A 26,467-nucleotide genomic window follows, 5' to 3' on the forward strand; every position below is an offset into this window, starting at 1 on the left:
AGGCGGGCAGCCTCTGGTAAAGTGTGCAGTCTCCTATCTCAGATCTGGGTTAAGTAGGTTAAAAAAATGTTCCATTAAGAATAATTGTAGGATATCCTCTCCCGACAAGGCTGGGCACCCTATATCCAGTATAAGCCAGTATAAGGCATCTCTGTGGAGGCGGCATTCTGCATAGGAGTCTTTATCCTCCTTTCGCAATTCCATAAACCGCCTGCGGTATGCTTAAGGGGTGACTGCATACCTGGCTAGCAGGGCTTCTTTCTATCTTTCATACTGATGAATCTCCCCATCTGGTATGGCCCTGAATGCCTCAGCAGCTCATCCTGATCATTTTCCAGCCAGTATCATTACCCAGTCATCCTCTGGTACTTTGTGTAGAGCGCACTGCCTTTCAAAATCTGTGAGATTTCCATCAATCTCATCTGTCTCTTGAAATGCTTTTAAGGCTGTGAAAGGTACCTTCCTCCGTTCTGGCTGTGGAGTGGGGCTTTCAGTCAGCGGAGCTCCCGAACACTGTATTTCGGCTAAGTGTAGTTGGTATTCCCGCTTGGCTCTAGCTTCTGCAACCGAGTCCGCCAGTACTTTCATTATTATTTTGTCAGGAGGGTTTGGCCCGAACAAGGCCAAGCGAAACCGATCGTCCCGCATCTGTTCGGATTCTTCAGTGTTCGTGAAACTGCTTCGACGCTGGGATTGGTTCGGTCCAGCTTCATTAGTTCGGCAATTAAAGCCCTTTTCCGTATGTTTTTAGCATTTCATCCCTGCCTCTCCAGCACATCCTTCAATGTGGATCGCTTGAGCTGCTCGTAGCCATTCTCCATCTGCTGCTAGTTCCGGGTTCAGCATCCACTCTTGGGGAAAATAAAAATCCCACAGCTGCCACTAGATGTGGCAGCCACCCAGGTAGGGACACGGGTCTCGCTGCCAAGGATTTCCTTTTCCCCCTCTCTGGAACTCTGGTGCGCTGGATTCAGTGGTTATAGCTGCTGAGTGATTCTAGCAAGCTGAATGATTATAGCTTTCCCCCACAGACATTAGCCAAGACATAATGCTGGGAGTGAACTGGTTTATTGGGGCATGGTACATGCAATTTATACACAGGGTACAGTTCAATACAAACTCCTAACAGAAACAACAATATATGTGAACACAACCCAGTGAAGAAAATTATATATATGTGATTCAAAGCAAACCAGGACTTCCCTTAATGTTTCAGGTGAAGTATCCTGATAACTCCCCGAAGACTTCCTCTTGTCTTCAATAGATGTGCAATACAAACTCCTCCCTGGTGTCCCTGTGTCTGGGAGATAACAGTGTACTTTGCTTAAACTTATTATCTCCCAGGCACAGAGGTACCATGTGTAAAACACATAACACCCCAAAACAAATACAATATTACAAGGGACCCCTTGGTACAAGTCCTATATTCCCGAATAGCCTGGTTCCGAGCACCCAAAGTGTCCAAATAGCGCTTAGATCCCACGAATACAGAGGAGTCGCCACCGGGGTAAAGTTTTGACTGACCGCACACGTGGCGTCTGCCCAAAATAGTTCCAGAGGAAAAGTGGAGGTGGTTGGTCACTTTCGGAAGTCCCAAAACGAATAAAGCACCAAACAGATTATCTTGTTCCTGGGTAGCTATTGTTCGCCTAGTTTTTGCAAACAATCCTACCGAACAGCGCTCTGCTGAGATGTTTGGAAAGGGAGCAGGCGAGGATAGAAGTTCAGCGGTGTTTGCAAGTTAGTCTGTCCATTTTAGTTCTATACACTCGACGTTCGAACACCACTCCCTGCTTTCATGCAACAAGATGGCCTCTGACTCAGTTCCCACATGTTCGTTCATGTGAATGGCAGCCACCCAGCAGAACACTTGAAACAATTAGGTGTGAACCGATGATGGAGGTGTCAAGAGAGGTCAATAGGGTTAACAGGCTCCAAGGTGGGCTGTGTACAGGGGGGTATAAAAAGGGAAAATTTGTGGTTTTGTTTGGTTACCGAACGGGAACGGAAAAAGGATACGAACAAATATTTTCAGTGACAGGATGTTCTGTCACAACAGTGACAGTACAATAATGATATAATTATATGTAACTAAAATAGAATTAAATCATTCAATTACAAAACACAATATCACATACTAATTGGTTTGGTACTTCTGGTTACTACAAAAATAAAATTCCTCATGAGAGATCACATGTCAATTTCCTGACACAATGATATCATCAGAGACAATCTTAGCTCTCAAAGAGGGGGAGCATAACATCATTAACAAAACATGTAAATAATAGCCCCACGTAAGAATAAAAAAATAGAGGTTAAACTTGGAATCACACAGAAATGTGATTCCCAATCAATGTGGTTACATGACCACTACTTCAAAATACTCAGATGATGCCCACAAAGGCGTTATCAAAGGGGAAAACCTATGATGCCACAGGAGTAATGGGGTTACCGGTCATGTGACCGCAAGCATGGTAGGTAACACTTTTGATGGCTGCACACTGTTTACAGGAAATGCTCAAACTAGGAATAAGTCAGGTGACGGATAAAATAAGAAAAAAAAAATCCCTGTGGCTGCTGTCTGTTGTACTGGACAGTCTCCACATACATAAACATTGCACTACCTTGGAGTGTTTAATGATTTTCTTGCTGACTTCTAAAGCAGGGAACAAATAGTCCAGATTTTTTGCATCTGGGTCCTTATTTTTGCCATTTTGTTGCAGCTGGACAGGTTAAATGTGGTGGACTTTCAAAAGGTTGTATTGCAAAATTCCCACAGGTGTAATCTGGTCCATTGTGCACTGACCTGTTGGTTATTGTTACTTTAGGGAGGGCAGACACTAGTTAATTATAGATCTTACCTGGAACAAATACAATGACTGCAAAACATTCCCCTGTGGTTGCAGCAGAAATAACCAGGGACCGGCGCCTGTCAAAGTACTGTGACAAAATGGTGAGGCTTGGGAAGAAGCTAAGGCTGAAGCCAAGTCCTAAATGAAAAAATAAATAAATATGTTATCGAGAATTAACATTGAAACAGAACTGCTACCAACTAGCTGCACTTAGATTCTAGGTAGCAAGCTTAATTGTTATGGCAAATTGACTGTGCATCAACCCTTTATTCATAAATAATTATTATTGACCAGATCTATAATTATTACTAACTATAATATTTAAATTTAGAATAAGGAGACATTAGTTAATCTAACGAGTATAGCAATGTTATAAGTTACTACCTAGTTTTCATACATTTTTCTTGTTTAGAGTTATTTGTTTAGCTCTACATTTTCATGAATAAAATCCAAATGACAAACTAAGGGAAAACTAGACTTGGAAATATTCCCAGACTCGTTTTTTCCATTCTAATTTGTGAATCACCATTTTTGTATTAATTATATTACATTTCCTAGTAAATGTCTATTATTAAGACCCTTTTTTTTTATCCATAATTCTGGTTGAGGCTGATTTTTATTGTCAACCCATCTCAAGGAGTCTGAGCAACTATTTGCTGCTTGCAGTGATTAATTCAAACTGTAATTTACTAAAGTCCGAATGGTCCATACTGAATGGGGCAAATTAATATGGTTGACTACTCATACAGACCCCTTGTAACAGATGCCCTGTTCGTTGGATTTCTAATTTTGTTGCTATCTATTCATTTACACTACCATTCACCTAAAACGGTATACGAATAGAAACAAACAAACTTTACCCAGCTAATTTGTATACAGAATGTTTTACCGAACCTATCGACCACCCAAGACAGTCGTGTGCAGTCAATTGACTTATTTGACACTATTACAAACCGCAACTCTAACGTTCTAAGTGGTTCACTGGGTGGCTGTCGATTCGTATGCACAAACACGTGGCGGTGGCCATCTTGTTTTGTCGAACGCGTTCAGCGGGGTTTGGTCGTCAAGTGTCTGGAACTATTTTCAGACACTCGATGGCCCGAACACCGCTGAGAATTCCAGGACAACTTAGATTCGTATTCATTCATCCGAAGAAGGCGGCATTCGGTAACCATGCACGAAAGAGACCAGCCGCACCAGCTGAATTCATGGAACTATTCTGGGCAGGAGCCTCGTGCATGGCCGGGCAGAAATGGGACTTCCACCTAACTTTCGAACCCCTGAACCGATTTGAATGATTTTTAAATATATTGTTCCCCCAGATAGGGGTTATCAGGAGATGTATGTTATATGGGGTTCTGATGTGATTTTGGGGTGTTTCTAGAAATGCATAAAATTGTCCCTCTTTTTCATTTGGAGATAATTGAGTTGATACAGTAATTAACTCAAATATCTCCCAAGCAGAGGGGAGGGAATGTGTGTAATGTATGGTGTGTCTCTCTGTCTGACTCTATGTTTATTGACTTCACTGTGTGTCCCTGTTCCCAACAAGGTCCACCTGGGTGTCATCCTTGTTGGGAAAAGTTGCATAAAAGGCCAGTGTGGCCCCATTAAAAATCAGCTCAGCTTAACCCTCAACACGTAGCCTTGTCTCGTGCTTGTAGGGAACCTGCTTCACAACTAATCACTAGCTCTTGTAAGAGCTCTACTACCTATTTGGAGATTTGATCGGCTGCGATGACATCTGGAGAATACTGCAGCATAGCTCCATCTATAGGAAAAGGACGTCTTTAACTGCATACACCCCTTTGATACTCAAGGGGTGTATGCAGTTAAAGACGCCCTATAAGTCTTATTTATTATTATTTTACACCTTCTTGTTGTGGTGGCTGGCTAGCAAGTGCAATTCTATCTAGCCCCCCTAAATATAGTAATATCTTAACTATATTCCAGTCTGCTGGTGCGGTCTCTGCCCCATATCTGCCTCTTTTGCTAACATCATCAGAAGTGATGATCTCAGTCAATTAAAATGCTTCCCCATAGGAAAGCATTGGATTGGCTGAGATTGTCAATTCTGATTGTCACGCCAAGGGTGCATAATTCATTGTTGCACTATAGAATATTGCCATTTAATGTAATTTATGTAGTGCATATATGAATTGGCCACTTAGTAGAGTTCAGATGACAGAAGGGGTAATGTAAATTGCAAAGGAATGTGAAAAGGGCCAGATGGCTTACAACAAGCATGTCAAACTCAAAGGCTAACACAGGCAAAATAAACAAGGTTTAAGTTTATATAGGCTGCAAAAAAACAAAAACTTCAGTTTTCACAGAGACGTAGGTTTATTTAGAAAAGTACAGTATAAAAAAAGTTGCCATAATACAGACAAGGGGCTGTGTAGGAGGGGGGCTGGCAGGGAGCGTTTACTTACCTCTCCTGCAGCTCCTGTCAGCTCCCTTCTCCTCCGCGCTGGTCCGGTCAGCTCCCTCTGCAAGTCCCAGTGTAAGTCTCGCGAGAGCCGCGGGGTCAGAGTGCGGCTGCAAGACTTTCACTGGGAGCTTACAGGGGAGCTGACCGGACCTCGCGGAGGAGAAGGGAGCTGACAGGAGCTGCAGGAGAGGTAAGTAAACGCTCTCTGCCAGCCCCCTCCACTGAACTGCCAATGCCACTGGACCACCAGGGAGTGAGAGCCCCCCTCCCTGCCATGTATCAAGCAGGGAGGGGGGACGAAAAAATAAATAAAAATGTAAATAATAAAATATTAATAATAATAATAATAAAATTAAGAAAAATATTAATATAACAAAAAATATTAATATTAAAATTATAATAATTAAAAAAATAATAATAAAAATGCCCACTCCCCACCAAGGCTCCGCATCACACTCTGCATCACACACACACACTGTATTCATACACACACACTGACCTCATACACACACACTGACCTCATACACACACACACTGCATTCATACACACACACACACACACTGCACTCATACACACACACTGCATTCATTATATACACACACTGTAAATAAATATTCAATTAATATCTTTTTTTTAGGATCTAATTTTATTTAGAAATTTACCAGTAGCTGCTATACTTACCCAGTGAAAGAAGAAGAATGTTACACTGTATACAATTTCAAATAAAACGTATACAAACATAGCCAGGATTCAGCTGTAAGCATTTGCAACACTTACAACAATCAAGTAACATACATTCATATAAAATGTAAGTTACTTAGCCTTTTAGTAAGTTACTAAAAGGCTGAAAGACCTGAATTGGTCTTTCACCATATATACTAATACTAAGTAAAGATTACTTAGTATTAGTAAATTATGCCCCTATTCGCTATACCGCGAGTAGGGGCATGTCTATTAAACAGTGAGCAACCTGTGGCGGGTGGGGGCCCTAAAGAAAAAAAGGGGGGGAGGACCTATTGTCCTCCCCACCGGCCCCCACCCCTGAGCGGTGGGTGGGGGCCCTAAATACAAATTGGGGGGGGGGACCTAATGTCCTCCCCCCTGGCCCCCACCCCTGAGTGGTGGGTGGGGGCCCTAAATACAAATGGGGGGACCTAATGTCCTCCCCCCTGGCCCCAACCCCTGAGCGGTGGGTGGGGGCCCTAAATACAAATTAGGGGGGAGACCTAATGTCCTCCTCCCTGCCCCCCACCCCTGAGTGGTGGGTGGGGGCCCTAAACTAGAATAAGTTGGTGGGGACCTAATGTCCTCCCCCATAGCCCTCACCCCTGAAAAGTGAATGGGGGCCCTAAACACAAATTGGGGGGACCTAATGTCCTCCCCCCTCGCCCCCACCCCTAAGCGGTGGGTGGGGGCCCTAAACAAAAATAAGGGGGGGGACCTAAATACAAATTGAGGGGGACCTAATGTCCTCCCCCCTCGCCCCCACCCCTAAGCGGTGGGTGGGGGCCCTAAACAAAAATAAGGGGGGGGGACCTAAATACAAATTGAGGGGGACCTAATGTCCTCCCCCCTGAGCGGCGGGTGGGGGCCCTAAATACATATTTAACCCCCCTCCCCCCAGGTGACTAGGGGTCCCCAAACCCCTAGTCACCCCCTCCCCCCAAAAAAATAAACTCCTACCTACCCTCCTCATCCTAAAAAATAATGAGGTGTGACCTTTAACTAAATACCTATAAAAATAAAAATAAACTTACCTTTCAATGGTTTCTTTCTTCTAAAATCTTCTTTTTTTAGCCCCAAAAAAGGCCAAATAAAAATACATAATAACCGACGCAATTAAAAAAAAAAAAATAAATAAAAAAAACAAGAACAAAAAACAATAATCCATCTTCAACCCGGGGAGGGCTCGTGCAGACTGAAGGCTTATAAAACCTTTCCCCGCCCTGCAATTAGGCTCAGAGCACTCTGATTGGTGGGTTTAAACCATCTAATCAGAGTGATCTGACAGGTAAGTCTCTACATTTACCTGTCACAACACTCTGATTGGTTGGTTTGAAATCCACCAATCAGAGTGCTCTGTGTCATTTTACACAGCGTGGGAAAGTTCTTTGGAATTTTCCCACGCTGTGTAATTTGACTCATAACACTCTGATTGGTTACTTAATCCACCAATCAGAGAGTTATGAGTCAAATTACACAGTGTTTGTTTATTTTTAATTGAGTCGGTTATTATGGCTTTTTATATGGCCTTTTTTGTGGCTGAAAAAAAAAAGATTTTAGAAGAAAGAAAACATCAAATGGTAAGTTTATGTTTATTTTTACAGGTATTTAGTTAAAGGTCCCCTCTCATTTTTAGGGTGAGAGGGGTAGGTAGGGGTTTACTTTTTGGGGGAGGGGGTGACTAGGGGTTTGGGGACCCCTAGTCACCTGGGGGGAGGGGGGGTTAAGTTTGCATTTAGGGCCCCCCCAATTTGTATTTTGGGCCCCCACCCACCGTTCAGGGGTGGGGGCCAGGGGGGAGGACAATAGGTCCCCCCCCTTATTCTTGTTTAGGGCCCCCACCCACCGTTCAGGGGTGGGGGCCAGGGGGGAGGACAATAGGTCCCCCCCTAATTTGTATTTAGGGCCCCCACCTGCCACTCAGGGGTGTGGGCCAGGGGGGAGGACATTAGGTCCCCCCCCCTTATTCTTGTTTAGGGCCCCCACCCACCATTCAGGGGTGGGGGCCAGGGGGGAGGACATTAGGTTTTTTTATTTTTTTTTAACAGTTAGCAGCCACAGTAATTTTTACTTAGTATTAGTAAATTTGTCTGAAAGACCAATTTAGGTCTTTCAGTCTTTTGGTAGATAACTCCCTAATACCGTGGGAATTAGGGAGTTATCTACCAAGCGGCTCCAAGTAAAGTCCCGAAGTACCGAAGTTGCTGAAGTTCCGAAGTGCCAAAGTGTTCAAGTGCCAAAGTTGCCGAAGTTCTAAAGTGTCGAAGTGCCGAATTGCCGAAGTCCCAAATTTCGGAATGCCGAACCGAGCCGAATATTTTCCCCATGCTCATGCCTAGCTATCAATAACATAAAAAATAAATTTTTACCGATAGACCCCATGCCGCCAGACCAACCCCCAGTAAGGGCACAGACACCCAAAGGGATACCAGATGGGTCTGCCCCTGTTACCCAGCGGGACTTTCAGAACCTGGTCGGGGAACTCAAAATCCTCCTGGCATCCAGCACAGCATCCATAAAAACAGATGTGCAGGCTACAGAGGACGATATTTCCGGCATTAAGCAGGGATTGACAACCCTACATGACTCGGTCCTGGCCCTACGAGCCCAACAGCAAGCAATCTCTCTCCACTATACCGCCTTTGATGACAGAACAAGGCGCAACCACCTTAAGATCAGGAGAGTACCAGACGCAATCATATCTGACGAACTGCCTCACTATATGAGGCGCCTCGTAGCCGCTGTCCTGCCGCCAACGCATGCCAAAAAATGTAACACAGATGGGATATACCGCCTACCATCCTCAGGCAGAGCAGCCCCAAATGCGGTTCGAGATGTGATTGTACGCTGCACCACCTCCCAAGACAAGAGCAGGCTGATGACAGCTCTCCGGGGCAAGACACCATTAACATTTGAAGGCGCACAACTCACAGTCTATCAAGACCTCACTAGATCCACGCTACAATGGCGAAGATCGCTGCACCTGGTCACCAGCACCCTCAGAGAAGCGGGACTGGAATATCACTGGAGGTCCCCCAGGTTCCTGGTGGTCACACACAGGGGAACTGTCCATAAACTCTCCACACTAGCAGAGGTCCCGACATTCTGTAAGGCACTGGGCTTTCCCGCACCCACGCAGGATGCCGACCGACGCAGCAGATACCTGACTCCCCCGGACACAATAATAACCAGGACACACACAGTTTACCCCCAGCTGAGATGCTTCTATCTTGTTAGCCCCGAGACATTCCCAGTTTGCCGCTATGTTCCCAACCCTCCCCCCCCCCCCCCCCCACCCCGGGGCCCTCCAGGGCTTAGGGTAAGTTTAGAAGGAGGCCCTGAATCCACAACCTGTTCAGGTTGCATTAAGCTCACCCATATCACGCAGCCATCCTCCCGGAGTAGTTCACACACTCCTGATAATGTACCAGTGCTGGTCCATAATCTTAACGGTTCATTCCTGTTCTCACACTAACTGCATTGGTTCAGGGATGGCCACAGTGGTTATTTCTGAAGTTGGGAGCGTTAAGGTCAAGCCTGAGGCCCTCGTCTATATGGGACAGATAGGTTATGAGTTCTTCTAAATCCTCTGGCAAGTCCCTAGCTGCAACCTCATCCAACAAAGTATCCGAGAGACCATTCATAAATATGTCTACAAATGCCTGGTTGTTCCATCGCACTTCTGCAGCATAAGTGCGAAATTCTAAAGCGTACTCCACAAGAGGAAGGGATCCTTGTTCCATCTTAAGAAGAGTTTTGGCTGCATTCACTCATCTTCCTGGGGGATCAAAGGTTTGTTTGAATGCAGCCACAAACTCAGCATAGTTGTATACCAAGGGGTTGTTATTTTAACATAAAGGGTTTGCCCATATCAATGCCCTATCTACAAGTAGGTTGATCATAAAACCCACTCTAGTCCTTTTGATAGGGTAGGCCCTGGGTTGTAATTCGAAGTGTATGCTGACTTGGTTTAAAAACCCTCAGCATGCACCTCCGTAACGTAAAGGGGACGTCATATGAGTGGACGTATTAACTGTGGCAACCTCTAGGTTAAGTGAAGCAACTACAGGTATAGGATTTTGCGCTTCGGTTTGCAGATGTGCTGTACGAGCCAGTAAAGTCTGCAGCGCAAGGGCAAACTGGTCCATTTCCTCGAACCGCACATCATGGCCAGAAGCTTGTGGGTTGACACCTGCAGGGTCCAAGGTCCTATTCTAATATCACGGTCGTGTGATAACCCAACACGCAGTATGTAAACCCACAAAAAATCCAAGCATGTATTACTGAACCTTAAAATGGTCGGATTTAACGTAGGTGAAAAAGAGTAGTCAGAGGATAGACAAAAATCATAATACCAGAGATCAGGAGAATGATACAAGAATAGCCGGGTCAGCATACTAGAAATCAGGAGGTCAAAATACAAACCGAGTCAGGGAACCAGAAAACAGGAACGTCAAAATCCAAGCCAGGTCAGTATACAAAAACAACAGTAAATATGCAAGACGAATCAAAGAGCACTAAGGGGAAAATAAGGAACCACAATAGGGCAAGGAACAAGGCAAAAGGCACCCCTTTTATAAGGGAGCGTCTTTTGCTTTAAGGCCACGGGGCCTCGTCAATGACGTCATGACGTTGGAGCGCATGCGCCACGTCATAAAAAGGGGGTGACTCCAGCGGCCGGCGTGTTACATGCTTAACTCGTTGGAAGAGGAGTCTGCCCTGGATCCTGCACCACGTGGGCATGATGGAATAAGGTAAGAGATCTTGACAACTTTGCTGGGAGGGCAGATTGTGTGTTAGTCTGTGCCAGAGCCAGAGATGTATGCAATACCATGAGGGAATGGGCAAAAACAACTTCACAGGAAGCTAGGGGAGGATGAGCGTGTGTGCCTATCTGTGCCAGAGCCAGAAATGTTTGAGATGCCATGTGAAAAAAAAGTGGTTTAACTCATTGGGAGTCAGGGCAGGATGAGTTGGTATGTTCACCTGTGCCTCAACCAGGAATAGGTCAGGTGCGAGAACCAGGAGAGTTTGAAGGTCTATGTGAGAGGATGGCCTGGCTGGGTGAGGAAATTACGTAAGTGTGGGCAACATTCTGTGCCTGACCATGGGGTGTCAAAGGTGTCCTGTGAAAATGTACAGAAAAAAACTTCTAGCAAGAGGGGGTTGAATGAATATATGTGCAAAAATGTGCCTGAAGCAAATGTATTTAATGTGCTGTGTATAAAATGTGGAGGGACAGCATGGCTATGAGGGGAGAGCAGAATGTTTGTGAGCCGTACTCCGTGCCAGACTCAGCCAGTTCCCAAGGTTCTGTTTGTGTGAGGAGATGGAGTGGAAGCGAGGGAGAGACAGTGGTTTCATCGGTAGGAAAGTCGACCCATCCACAGTCTGCCCAAAGTGAAGGGCAGGGACAGACTCAGCCTGTGGATCCAGGGAGTATGGCCGCATGGGAGCATACTGTTAGGGAAACAAGGAACCTTGTCACCTTATCACCACCACACGTCACGCATACACCCAAGCCAGCTCAGGAGCAGGAGTCTGTCTCTAAGCAACTGTCTGGTTCTGAACGAAAGGTTCAGAGTCAGATAGTGCAATGAGCCCAGCAGACAGACCACACAATAAAAGAGATGAAGGGTGTTGATACAAGCAAATGGGAGTGTTTTCTGTCTCATCTTTTGTGTGTTTACAGGGGGGTACTGCAGAAATCTGTTGGTTTCTTCCCCTTAGAGATTCTACATGGGTGCAGTGGGTGTGGCCCAAGGGATGTGACCAGAGAGCAGTGGCAAATGGAAACAGGCAAATCAGGCATGTTTGTTGTGGATATGGCTGTTATATGGCTTAGGGACTAAATGCAAGCCTTTTAGGGGGAGGTGTGAGAACACATGAGGGCTACCCCATTCATACATAAACAGTGCTATGAAAAAGATGAGTGTATGGTGTGAAGGCAAAAAAAAAGAACAAGTGTTGATACACAAGGTAGAAGCATGAGAGCCTTCTCCTATTGCTTCTCTTATTTGGGGGAGGTGTCATGCCAAGAGTACGTAATTCATTGTTGCACTATAGAATATTCCCATTTAATGTAATTTACGTAGTGCATATATGAATTGGCCACTTGGTAGAGGTCAGATGACAGAAGGGGTAGGAATGTGAAAGGGGTCAGATGACTTACAACATGGATTGATTCTTTGATTAATCAAAGGCTCTGCAAGGTGGACTGTGAAATTCTACACTTGAAAAGCCTGTATGTCTAGTTCCAATGTAAACTAACTGACTTCAACCATATGGCCTGTAACTCTTAATTGATGAGTTAATTTCTTAAAATATTAATGATCATTAGCTTTCAAGAAAAAAAACCCTTGTGTTCCAGTATTAGATCCAAAAGAAACATTAATACTTATCCACAGATTAATAATTAAGCCTCATTTTTATTATATTTAGAATGGGACAAGCACAATCTTCTAATCAATCCTAAACATGATTGGCGTAACTTAACCATATGGGAAGGGATTGTGATGTCCGCTATATTGGGTCACAAGTAAGAAGTGTGACGTATCTATGGAATGGAAAAATGGTAACAAATTCATAGATGCAATTATTATTTCGTTGGCAAGTACAAAAGAGGAGATCGAAGAAAACATTTCTATTTGGATTCATGTTGGTCTGGAACACAAGGGGGTGGTCACTTATTGTTTCTAGAGGTTAGCCTTTTCTTCACCTCTGGGCCAGGCTTGGTAATCCACAGGGTATATATCCAATGCTATCGAAATGCATATTGTACTTGCTTGGGGCCAAAATCTAATTTTGAGTGAGTCACCATCTTCCTTGCCAGAGACCCCCAGGGCAGAAGTTTTACCTGAGTTTAAACCTGAGTAAGTGATTGGAACTTCTGTTATTTTTTCCTTTTAGTTTTTTTATCTGTTGTTGGTGTAAATAATTTGTTTATCATCTATTTTTTGTATGCATTGTGACTATTTGATGCTCATAATAAATATTCCTTTATTGTGTTCTGCCTTTGTCTGGTAAAGAATCACGTTACCAGAATAGACTAATTAGTGTTATGCAATAACATAAATATTGTGCTAAGTTGTATTTGGTGTTTTTTTTTTTTATTAATTTACGTGGGGGACGAAGGCACCCCATTTATAAATTGTCTTGGTGGTGGCAGTGTTAACATTTTAATATTTATATTATTATGGTTAAGTTTGGGTAGTGTTAAGTGGGAATTTATCATTATTTCCGTTTTAGTGCAGACAAATAGTGATCTTTAACCCTTTCACCACCACAACTATATCAGGCACACTCTTGAAGTAGGGTGCTTTCGTGACATTGATGATCTCCGTCAAGGAGGTGGGCCAGCACTGCCCCAGAAAGCCCCCAGAGAAGCCATCTGAGAAGTGGCCACTGCAGGTGTCCTAAGGCTGCAATGTTTTTCTCTGAAAAGGCAGTGTTTACATGAAAATGCATGCAAAGACTAACTATAGTCACCAGAACAACCAATTGGCAATTTAGCCAAACCATATCTTCCTAAAGGCACGTATGGTTGCGGACACTGTAGTGCCTGCCAATTTATACCCAAAGACACTAAGATGTTTTCAGATAGTTCCAATCACGAAGTCCATCATGTACAATCTTTCTTCAACTGTCGTACGGAGGGGGTCATCTACCTTCTGACGTGTTCATGTGGAATTAAGTACGTGGGGAAGACCTTCCGCCCCTTTAAATTCCGCATTAGGGAACATGTGAACTCTGTCAGAAGGAGACTGGAAACCCCTATCTCCAGACATTTGAAGATATATCATGCTAATTCATCCAGCAGATTACGTTTTATGGGCATAGAACTTATACCCCAGCCCCAACGTAAAGGTGACTGGGACCGCAAATTGAGACAAAGGGAGTCCTATTGGATTTACAAATTAAAAACACTCTCCCCTAAAGGACTCAATGAGGGGTTCTCATTTACTCCATTTTTATAGTTTAAAGGGTACTATAACATCCACGATTAATAGGCTAGTCACCCTCTTAGAACTATTTTTAAATCCTTAAATTGCTGACTGCGCAATGGTGTATATATGTAAATAATAAAGTTTTTTTGTTTTTTGTCATCTGTTCTTTGGAACAACATTGTGTGTAATCACTAGCTCTTTATCTGACTTAATAGTACTATCCCTTTAATTGAGGGACTGTCATTTAACGCAGTTTAACTAATGGCCCCTCTCTCTGTCTTTCTTTGTAGCTCTTTGCAGCATATGGGTTTGATGTATTAACCCATGTTATGCATTAGCATAACCCTCTAAGATAGTGGAGTTCTAAAGTTGGTCTTGCAGCATTCATTTCACCTTTAAGCTTGGGTTAGATGTCGTAATATGATCTTCCATCGTGGGCACTCATAAGTGGTTTGTTTATTTATCTATTAGCCCTCGTTAAGCACCATAATCGGTGTATGTGCGATGTGCTAGTTTAGTGAATAATCCCCTTTTACCAGATTTGAGTGATTGACATGAAACCCCGCCTCTTTGACGGAGCTTCACACTCCCACTTAGCTGGACAGCCCAGCATTGAAGGATTCATGGCGATTGGATTGCTAGTTACTGCATCCCCTCCCCCTTGTCCGCCCACATTTGACGGACATGCTGTTGAACCTATGACCGCCGCCGAGTGTGTGCAACAATGAGGATAGGCGGATCCGCTGTGGGATCACCTTATGATTGACCCACACTTCCACCAATGCATAGGCACTACTCGGCTATGATGCGGCATAGGAGGTGGGACAGAATGACACCTTCAATTTGCCTCGATCAGCTGCAAGCCATCTGGTCATGATACGTCGGATATTTAAGAAGCCTGGGAGCACACAGTGTTTGACTAGCTCCTGACGACGGCGTGCATACACGCTGAAACGCGCGTCGAGCGTTTCCTTTACTTTATTTTTCTTATGTTTGTCTCACACTTTTAGGTAGCACTTTATAGTTTTTTATTAGGTGACTTTTCGGTTTGCCAACGGTAGCAGGCATTTAGTGTGTTTGCCCTAGTTAAGGTGGTTGTATCCACATATTATACTAGGCAGCTATTGGAGAGATATTTTTGGGGGTTCTCTTGTTTGTTACTCCTCTATAGCCCTCGTGCGGGGCTATTCATCTAGTTTTACTATTATTTTGTACTAGTATGATATATCAAGCAAGTTGGGGGTACAGGTTATGATTCATTATCTCTCACCTGTTCATTCTCCTATTACTCTCTCTCTCTTTCCTGTTACCAGGCATTCAAGTGCCTTTTCCGTGTCCAAAGTTGCTTCTCAGGATCCCCTTGTCTCAAGGGTCTCCTTTTCTGTGTATTTTCTCTGGGTTACCCCCTACTTTGCAGCTTTGAGGTAGGCAATGAATGGGGTCTTTTTCAATGGTTTGCATATAGCTATGTGAATTATTGGATCTACCCTATTCATCATTCGTTTCTTCGTACATTAAGCTGTAGTTGTTCTGGTGACTATAGTGCCCCTTTAAGTATTAGTCGTGTATACTGAATTTAGTGTTTTACCCTGTCAGTTACTACCATGTCACTGGCCCTACAGGCCTTTATGTTGGTGAACCTGCCTGCTCCAGCATGAGTCAGAAACTCAACTGGAAGATAAAAATCAATAACAGCTGAGGATCTGCCTTTTGGTTTTCTGCATTAGGGGCTGATGTGGGTGCAGGGAGGGCTAAGGTAGGTGCGTTGGGGATAGGGGCTATACAAAAAGTCTACATGGCGCTTAACTGTACTTTCTTGCAGGCTGCTACAGCTCCTTATCTCCTAGGTGCTCACCCTTCCTCCTCCCACCCCCTGGCCACCTCTTCCCCCTCACAGAGAGCACTGCAGAGGGGAAAGAGACCATAGAAACATAGAAACATAGAATGTGACGGCAGATAAGAACCATTCGGCCCATCTAGTCTGCCCAGATTTCTAAATACTTTCCAGACAGCAAGAACTGTGACAGAACACTGGGTCTCACTGAGAAGGGGTCACCTAACCTGTGATTGTAGAGGTTGCAGGAGTCCCATAACCTCCCACTTTAATATGTGATTAATTATGTTTTCTAGGCGGTGAGGTCTATGATCTCCTCAACTAGAGCATGGCCCCTATCTGCCTCAGGCCCTCTGTCCATGACCTATCTGCCCGAGTCGTCAGTCCTACACTGAACAAAAGTCCAACATAAATATCAGGATTAGTGATGTCCCGAACGGTTCGCTGGCGAATAGTTCCTGGCGAACATAGCTTGTTCGCGTTCGCCACGGATGGCGAACATATGCGATGTTCGGTCTGCCCCCTATTCATCATCATTGAGTAAACTTTGACCCTGTACCTCACAGTCAACAGACACATTCCAGCCAATCAGCAGCAGACCCTCCCTCCCAGACCCTCCCACCTCCTGGATAGCATCCATTTTAGATTCATTCTGAAGCTGCATTCTTAGTGAGAGGAGGGCCAGCGTGCTGCTGCTGATTTAATAGGGAAAACGATAGCTAGGCTAGTGTATTCAGTGTCCACTACAGTCCTGAAGGACTCATCTGATCTCTGCTGTAAGGACAGCACCCCAAAAAGCCCTTTTTAGGGCTAGAACATCAGTCTGCTTTTTTTTTCTGTGTAATCTAATTGCAGTTGCCTGCCTGCCTGCCAGCGTGTGTGTCAGGCTCACAGCGTATACTGTGCCCACTTGCCCAGTGCCACCACTCATATCTGGTGTCACAATAGCTTGCATTTAAAAAAAACCAAAAACTTTTTTGACTGTAATATAATAGCAGTCAGTTTCCTTCACACGTGTGCCTTTCAAGGCCTGCCAGGGCACAGTGTCACACCAGTGCAACTCATATCTGGTGTAACAGTAGTGTACATTTAAAAAAAAAAACCTAGAAATTTGACTGTGAAATAATAGCAGTCAGTTTCCTTCACACGTGTGCATTTCAGGGCCTGCCAGGGCACAGTGTCACACCAGTGCAACTCATATCTGGTGTAACAGTAGTGTACATTAAATAAAAAACTAGAAATTTGACTGTGAAATAATAGCAGTCAGTTTCCTTCACACGTGTGCGTTTCAGGGCCTGCCAGGGCACAGTGTCACACCAGTGCAACTCATATCTGGTGTAACAGCAGTGTACATTTTTAAAAAAGATTTTTTTTTAAATGTAATAGATTGAATAGCAGTTAGTTGTCTGCAAGCATGCGTGTCAGGCCTACAGCGTCTACTCTGCCAACTTCTGCCAGTGCACAGTGCCACTCATATCTGTTGTCACAGTAGCTTGCACGCATAGTACCACTAATCGAAAAAAAAATGACAGGCAGAGGCAGGCCACCCCGCAGGGGCCGTCGTGGTCGTGGTGCTGTGATTCCCTTTGGCCCTTGAATAATGCCCAGTGTTCAGAGGCCACGTACTTCGAAGTTCTGAGGACATAGTTGACTGGCTAACACAGGACACCCAATCTTCTACAGCTTCCGCTCGGAACCTTGACGCACCACACTCCTCCAGCTTAGCTTCGGGCACCTCTCAAGTTACCACTCGCCTGCCTGCCGCCACCACCAACACTAGCACCACAGCCGCTTCACTTGATATGTTAGAGGAGTTATTTACACATCAGTTGGTAGAAATGAGTGATGCACAAGCATTATTGCCAGAGGATGTAGATAACAGGGATATGTCTCAGTTAGGCAGCATTACACACATGGACGTACGGTGTGGTGATGATGATGTTGTACCCGCTGCTGCTTCCTTTGCTGAGTTGTCAGATACAAGTGAAGCGGTTGATGATGACGATGCGTCCGTGGATGTCACATGGGTGCCCGCTAGAAGAGAAGAAGAACAGGGGGAAAGTTCAGATGGGGAGACAGAGAGGAGGAGGAGACAAGTTGGAAGCAGAGGGAGGTCGTCGCAAGGAGCTAGTGGCACAGTCAGACAGCATGCATCGGCACCCGGGGTCAGCCAGACAGCACGCCAATCAACGCATGCTGTTGCCACCACCAGAATGCCGTCATTGCAGAGCTCAGCAGTGTGGCATTTTTTTTGTGTGTCTGCCTCTGACAACAGCGATGCCATTTGCAACCTGTGCCGAAATAAACGGAGTCGTGGGAAGTCCAACACCCACCTAGGTACAACTGCTTTGCGAAGGCACATGATCGCACATCACAAACGCCTATGGGATCAACACATGAGTACAAGCAGCACACAAACTCAAAGCCGCCATCCTCCTCCTGGTCCAGCATCTTCAGCCCTGTCCTCCTTGCCCCCTCTCAACCATCCGCCACTCCATCTCTCGCCTTGAGCAGTTCCTGCTCATCTGCCCACAGTCAGGTGTCTGTTAAGGACATGTTTGAGCGTAAGAAGCCAATGTCACAAAGTCACCCCCTTGCCCGGCATCTGACAGCTGGCTTGTCTGAACTCTTAGCCCACCAGCTTTTACCATACAAGCTAGTGGAGTCTGAGGCGTTCCAAAAATTTGTAGCTATTGGGACACCGCAGTGGAAGGTACCAGGCCGAAATTTCTTTGCACAAAAGGCAATCCCCAACCTGTACTCGATTGTGCAAAAGGAAGTAATGGCATGTCTGGCACACAGTGTTGAGGCAAGGGTCCATCTGACCACTGATACCTGGTCTGCAAAGCATGGTCAGGGCAGGTATATCACCTACACTGCGCATTGGGTAAACCCGCTGATGCCTGCCAAGCATGGAATGCGTGGCTCTGCAGAGGAGTGGTGACACCGCCACGACTTGCAGGCAGGCCTGCTGCCACCTCCTCTACTCCTCCTACTCCATCCTCTTCCATAACCTCCTCGGCTGAGTCCTCTTCTGCTGCTGCGTCTTGCTCCACATCAACGGCACCCCCCCAGCTCCCCAGGTATTATTCCACATCCCGGATACGGCAGTGTCACGCCGTCTTGGGGTTGATTTGCCTGAAAGCAGAGAGTCACACCGGACCAGCACTCCTGTCCGCCCTGAACGCACAGGTGGATCAGTGGCCGACTCCGCACCAACTGGAGATCGGCAAAGTGGTTTGTGACAAAGGAAGAAATTTGTTGGCGGCATTGAATTTGGGCAAGTTGACACATGTGCCGTGCATGGCACATGTGTGTAATCTGATCGTACAACGCTTTGTGCATAAGTACCCAGGCTTACAGGCGTCCTGAAGCAGGCCAGGAAGGTGTGTGGCCATTTCAGGCGTTCCTACACTGCCATGGCGCACTTTGCAGATATCCAGTGGCGAAACAACATGCCAGTGAGGCGCTTGATGTGCGACAGCCCGACACGTTGGAATTCAACACTCCTAATGTTTGACCGCCTTCTCCAACAAGTAAAAGCCGTTAACGAGTATTTGTATGACCGGGGTGCTAGGACAGCCTCTGCGGAGCTGGGAATTTTTTTGCCACGTTACTGGATGCTCATGCGCAATGCCTGTAGGCTCATGCGTCTTTTTGAGGAGGTGACAAACCTAGTCAGTCGCACCGAAGGCACCATAAGCGACATCATAACATTTGTTTTCTTCCTGGAGCATGCCCTGCGAAGAGTGCTGGATCAGGCCGTAGATGAGCGTAAAGAGGAAGAGGAAGAGTTGTGGTCACCATCACCACCAGAAACAGCCTTATCAGCATCGCTTGCTGGACCTGCGGCAACGCTGGAAGAGGATTGTGAGGAAGAGGAGTCAGAGGAGGAATGTGGCTTTGAGGAGGAGGAGGAAGACCAACCACAACAGGCATCCCAGGGTGCTCGTTGTCACCTATCTGGTACCCGTGGTGTTGTACGTGGCTGGGGGGAAGAACATACCTTCATTGACATCACTGAGGAGGAGGAGGAACGGGAAATGAGTAGCTCGGCATCCAACCTTGTGCAAATGGGGTCTTTCATGCTGTCGTGCCTGTTGAGGGACCTTGTATAAAAAGGCTGAAGGAGAACGACCTGTACTGGGTGTCCACGCTACTAGACCCCCGGTATAAGCAGAAAGTGCCTGAAATGTTACCGAATTACCGCAAGTCGGAAAGGATGCAGCAGTTCCAAAATAAATTAAAAAGTATGCTTTACACAGCGTATAAGGGTGATGTCACAGCACAACGGGAATCTAACAGAGGAAGAGGTGAAAGTAATCCTCCTCCTTCCACGACCACGCCGGCAAGGACAGGACGCTTTACAGACGTGTTGTTGATGGAGGACATGCGGAGCTTTTTAAGTCCTATGCATCGCCACAGCCCTTCGGGGTCCACCCTCAGAGAACGACTTGACCGACAGGTAGCAGACTACCTCGCCTTAACTGCAGATATCGGAGCGATGAACCCCTTGACTACTGGGTGTGCAGGCTTGACCTGTGGCCTGAGCTATCCCAATTTGCGATAGAACTTCTGGCCTGCCCCGCTTCAAGTGTCCTGTCAGAAAGGACCTTCAGTGCAGCAGGAGGTACTGTCACTGAGAAGAGAAGTCGCCTAGGTCAAAAAAGTCTAGATTACCTCACCTTTATTAAGATGAATGAGGGATGAATCCCGAAGGGACTGACAGTGGGCGATACATTCGACTAAAAAATGCCTGATGAGGGGGACTACTTAACACACCACTCCTTTTTGGTGGCACATTAGATTACACGCGCAGTGCCCCAAATTTGAAGTAGGAGGACCGACCAAGCATCTTTTTCCATCTCCCGGTTCCTAAAATCGATGCCATATACACGTCCCCTGATAGGGTACGTAACAGGGATTAAACTGATAGCAATAGTACTACTTAACACACCTTATAATAACGCAGAGAGAGGCAACGCAGAGAGAGGAGTCTGAAGAAGAGGAGTCAGAGGAGGAAGGTGGCTTTGAGGAGGTGGAAGACCAAACACAGCAGGCGTCCCAAGGGGCTTGTTGTCACCTTTCGGGGACCCTTGGTGTTGTACGTGGCTGGGTGGAGGAATGACATCAGTGAGGACAAGGAACGGGACATGGCTAGCTTGGTATCCAACCTTGTGCAAATGGGGAGTTTGCGGTTGTGCAAATGGACTGTTTGCGGTTGTTTGCGGTGCGTTAAACGGGGAGTTTGGTCTGTCACTGTGAAGCGGGCGTAACCCTTACACTACCTGATCGATTCAACATCATACCTGATGTTTTAAAGCACGTTATTCCAAACAATTTAGGAATGTTAGGTGATTTATGCCCTTTATGGATTAAAACCAGACTCTGCATCAACTATGTAATTTTCCACGGGAGTTTTGCCATGGATCCCCCTCCGGCATGCCACAGTCCAGGTGTTAGTCCCCTTGAAACAACGTTTCCATCACTATTATGGCCAGAAAGAGTCCCTGTGGGTTTTAAAATTTGCCTGCCTATTGAAGTCTATGGCGGTTCGCCCGGTCGCGAACATTTGCGGAAGTTCGCGTCCGCCATTCGCGAACGGAAAATTTTATGTTCGCGACATCAGTAATCAGGATCCCTCAGGTAAGGTTTCCTCAGACGGAAATCTTATGGCACTTTCCATGTGTGAATGTATTGTACTGGGAAATATTAGTTTTGCCACTACAAAGTTCTTTCACTCAGTCGCACAATGCTGGCCATAGGAGCAAGGAGGGTTTAATCTTTCTTTTCTACTAAGAGCTGTAAATGAGGGGCACTTACTAACATTTCTGGTACAATTTTGTATGATTTTGGGATTGGGGCACTTACCTGACATAACGCCAATTGAGATGTACATTGTGTTCACATTGCTTGCAAATGTGGTTACCAGCATGCCAATACTACAAAGCAATCCTCCAGCCATGACTACAAGGCGATGTCCAAACTGACTGGTCAGGATACTAGCAATGGGAGCTAAAATTAAACAGATGACACTTTTGTTCCTGTAATTAAGAGTGTTCCATAACAAATCTAAATACATTTAGGGGTTATTCACTCAACTGGGAATTGCACATTTTGAGGAAAATTATAGCCTTTTTTCATCTTGCAATTCCTTTGTCAATTTGACACCCTTCCTAGAATATAATTTTTCTAGAATATAAAACCTTTCATGAAGAGAGCCTGAATTTAATGCTGAGTATTTCTTTGGTGATTCCCTTATCACTGAATTGTGGATTGACTAAAATAACCAGATAAACTTCCAGCCTATGAGCTGGTGTCTTTCTACGTGAGAGTGGGGCTAAAACGTCAAATAAATGTCTGCAGGTAACATGCAGTTCTTGTAGATCAAAGCATTTTCTATCCCTTCATATAAAGTCAGGTTACCTGACCTCCAAAGAACTATTCCTTTAAACCACTTACCTGTGACTGTGAAGACAAATGCACAGATAGAAAAGATCCATGATACTTTGTCGTTACTTTCATTAAAGTAGTCTTTTAGTTCATCAAAGAAAATTCCAAAAGTATTGATGATTCCGTATGTGAAGGCTTCCACAAAGAAAAAGGCCACGGCAATCACCCAGCCCCAGCCTCCATCAGGCACCTTTGTATAAACATTGGGGCGCATAAATTTCTTCATAGCAATCATGTTCGCCCTGAGGACACAAAGCCATAATACATCATACACATATTGGGGAAAAATAGTTACATTTACACAGTATTAGGAAATTATCTCTGAAGAAGCCACATTCTTTTGCTTTTCTAATCTCCATGGGCAGAAATAAGATGGCTGTAAAGCTAAATGGACACTCCAAGCACTGCAGATTATTTTAGTGGTCTGGGTGCTATAAGTCCATGGGTGTTGTCCACCAGTTTGCTGACAAACCATTTTGGAGCAGTTAAACATAAAACAGGAATCCCCTTGCAGCCACATTGATAATGTAGAATTTATACTTCTGCAGCATCAATGAGAACTTGTTTGCAGTTCTCTCAGTCTGACACTGCCATTCAAGGTCAGATAGATTGGCAATTTCTTATTCAGATTTCAGAAGTGTAATTTTCACATTATCAGAAGAGCATGTTTTTGTCACTATTACTCCAAAAAGGTGTGAAAGCAAATATGGAGATAATAAGAGATATAGAAAAAGGGACAGCGCTGACAACACCTGCTAGAAATAATAAAAGGGGGGATCCCTCTTCCCCGCTTATGGACAGTAAACAAAGAAAAAACAACAGAAGGGGTCACAGATTAATAATCCTTAAGGTACAGTGGAAAACAGCTTAAATAAGAAAAATATGGTAATAAATACAGAAATGTCCAGATTTTAAAGTCCAGAGGTTGAGAAAGTCCAAAATTAGTATACCAATATAGATGTAAATATACAGTAGCCAGAGGTGGTATTCGGAGGTATGGGAAGGATTCTTCTACGGGAATGTCATTGACTCCCATAATATTACTTCCAGTGACATCCCCATAGAAGAATTCTTCCCATACCTCCGGATACCACCTCTGACTACTGTATATTGGAATCCACTGTAGTGGTTATGGTGCTTTGTGTCCCTTTAAACAGACAATTATTCTTAATACTTCATCATTTCTTCTCATTAAAGTATGTTTTTAATAGCAGATAATTGGTTCCTATGTCAATGCCTAAAATTCTGAAAACACAGTAGTCAACCAACACAGATCTTCAATTTGAATTATTTTAGTAAATGTAGTATAGTGAATGTTGATGTAAATATAATTATTTATTCAAAAGACTGTCCTAGTCCTTTTCTGTCCACATGTTATTGTAAAGGCTTGTGGTTGATATGTATTTGGCAAATAGGTTTCTAAACAAGAATTAAATATCAAAGGAGGTTTAATACTAACCTGTAAATGTACAAATATTCTCACTTTTCTTGAATTTCTTGAATTAAAGTCAATATTAACCTATAAGTGATGGGTGACCACTGCACTGAAGGCATATGACCTATACAATGTGCAAACAATGTGCAAAGCAAGGAGGAAATAAGGCTGTCTGCCCGTGACATCACAATGTTTATGAGGTATGCAGGTAAGGCTGTCATAGATATATTTGATATGTTAACTTTTTTTTTTTTTTATTAAAAATGTGCTTGAACTCACTTTTTTCTTTTTTTCTTTTTTAAATCTCTTTTATATCTGGTCATTGCAACCTGGATGTGTCTTATGGTTATTTTTTTACTTATTCTTATTTTTTATTTTGTCTCTTTCTGGTTTGAATATATTTTTTAGTGTAGTCCTGTTATTTCATATTTCCTCCATAGCGTTAAGCTCAGACACTCTTGGGTCGGTTAATACCTATCTCTCATTCCATGCTTTACCTTTGGTAGAGTTGCTGCCTTGCATCTTGCTGAAGATCTTCATAAATCATGACAACCTTCTAGCAGGTTCTTAAGTCTTTCTCCAGTCCTACTTGCTGTGATGAGTTTCTGTTTTTTTTTTCAAGTTTTATGGCTTTATTTATGTCGTACTTATTGCCAAAATGGTAAAATATCTCCATAGTGCATAACCGCCACTTCTAGGAAAGCCTTTAAGTACAAAGCATGCTTACTTATACTGTACTTCTGCGTTCGCATTGACTTGGCTTCTGTATGATGCCTCGTGCATCTATTGAGAAATGCTGTGCAGGTGCATGGGTAAATTCTAAGTTACATGGACCTGGACTGCCAGGTATTCCATGTGAATTTAAAAAGTGTGAGATTTTAACACATTAGCACCTACAAAGGATATAGGGTACTTGAACCAAGTACCATATGTGGTAGAGCCAGGGGCGGACTGATCAAGGGCCCGCCCTCCTGGTCATGGTCCAAGGTTTTCTGGTTCCCTGCTATTCTTCTACCCCTTCTTTCTGGTGCTTTTACACATATATTATGTGTAGGCTGCCCAGCACACAGAATGGATGTGTGAGCCACAAATCCCTGACTCCCACATCCCCGAGTGCCCCCCAAAATGGCCAGATTTACTTTTAAGGGGTTAATCCAACCAAAACCAGTTTTTTAATAAACACTGTTTTTAGATGGAGTAACCCTTGCTGGCGTGCCTCCCCAGCAATTAAAATAAAGCAAATTTAATTACACACTTCCACTAATTTTGCTTTGGACATCACAAGCAGCATCCCCCACATGTACAACCTTAAAACTAGCCACATGTGTTTGGAGTCTACTTGTGGGGTTGCGTGCGTGGGGGATGTGGTTAGTGATGTGTTCCTGTATGTCAAAGTGTTGTGTTAGATTAATCCTTTCTCTTGTTTTACCTATTGTACAGCGCTGCAGAATATGTTGGCGCTTTATAAGAGATTGTAAAAGTTGTGTGTGTGAAGGCTGTGTGCAGTATTGCAATGGTGGGTATGCTGTTTGTGATGTGTATGTGAAGGGAGGCTGCATGTCATTTTGTATGTGTGGGGATGCTGCTTGTGGTGTGTCTATACAGTGAGGCTCCTTGTGGGTTTTTGCGTGTGTGAATGGGGCTATTTGCAGTGCATTATGTGAGTAGAGAGGGCTGGCTGTGTTGCAGTGTGTGTGGGATAGAATCTGTAGTAGGCATCTAGTGGTTACTGGGGTTGTAGTGTGTGCGTGTTTGGATAATAGAGGTTCTACTGTGTATAAGTTGGATAGTGGCTGTAGTGTGTGTGTGTGTAGGGGGATAAATGCTGAAATAGGTGCAGGGAGGCACAGAGGCTGTGGTGGGCACTGTGAGGCGCGGGGACTGAGGTGGGCGCAGGGAGGCACGGGGACTGAAGTGGGGGGTGGGGCTGGACAGAGTATGAGATGGTACATAGATGTTGTGGTGAGCTCAGGAAGGGACATAGGGGCTGTGGTGGGTACTGAAAGGGATAGGAGCTATGGTAGTTGGAGGTGGCATAAGGGATGTGGTGGGTACAGGGATAGGTAGATCCTGGGGTAAGTGCAAGGAGGAATGGTGGCTGAGGTAGGTGCACGGGAACTGAGGCAAGTGCAGGGGGAGTTGTGGTTAGTACTGGGGGGCTGAGGTGGGTGCAGGTGGAGCTGTGGTTAGTACAGGGGGGTCGAGGTGGGTACAGGGAGAAAGGGGGCTGAGGTGGGTGCAAGGGGAGATGTGGTGTGTGGAGGAGGAGCTTAGGTGGGTATTGGGGGCTGAGGTGGTTACTGGGGGTGGAGGTGGGTACAGGGGGGCTGAGGTAGGAGCAGAGGTGGGTACTGGGGGCTGAGGTGGGAGCAGAAGTGGGTACTGGGGGCTGAGGTGGGTAAAGGAGGTTGAGGTGGGTAATGAGGGGTAGAGGTGGGAGCAGAGATGGGTACTGGGGCTGAGGTGGGAGCAGGGGGGCTGAGGTGGGTACTGGGGGCTGAGGTGGGGACAGGGGGGCTGAGGTGGGAGCAGAGGTTGGTACAGGGGGGCTGATGTGAGTACAGGGGGGCTGATGTGGGTACTAGGGGCTGAGGTGGGTACTAGGGGCTGAGGTGGGGGCTGAGGTGGGTACTGGGGCTGAGGTGGGTACAGGGGGGCTGATGTGGGCACTGAGGTGGGTACAGGGGGGCTGATGTGGGTACAGGGGGGCTAAGGTTGGGCAGAGGTGGGTACAGGGGGCTGATGTGGGCCCTGAGGTGGGAGCAGAGGTGGGTACAGGGGGCTTAGGTGGT

At 45.2% G+C, this 26,467-nt stretch overlaps 1 protein-coding gene across 1 annotated transcript in view; it reads right to left on the minus strand.

Moving 5' to 3' along the window:
• The window catches only part of LOC134608655 (monocarboxylate transporter 7-like), a 33,808-nt gene extending 11,333 nt beyond the window's left edge, over nt 1–22,475 (minus strand). The window contains exons 1-3 of the mRNA XM_063451705.1: nt 22,250–22,475; nt 21,659–21,802; nt 2,862–2,990 (exon numbers count right to left, since the gene is read on the minus strand). Coding sequence (XP_063307775.1) covers nt 2,862–2,990; nt 21,659–21,802; nt 22,250–22,475 — 499 coding nt within the window. The remainder of the gene's footprint in view (nt 1–2,861; nt 2,991–21,658; nt 21,803–22,249) is intronic.
• Nucleotides 22,476–26,467: the final 3,992 nt, after the last annotated feature.

This window comes from Pelobates fuscus, chromosome 1 (genome assembly GCF_036172605.1).
Source record: "Pelobates fuscus isolate aPelFus1 chromosome 1, aPelFus1.pri, whole genome shotgun sequence".
Lineage (NCBI taxonomy): Eukaryota > Metazoa > Chordata > Amphibia > Anura > Pelobatidae > Pelobates > Pelobates fuscus.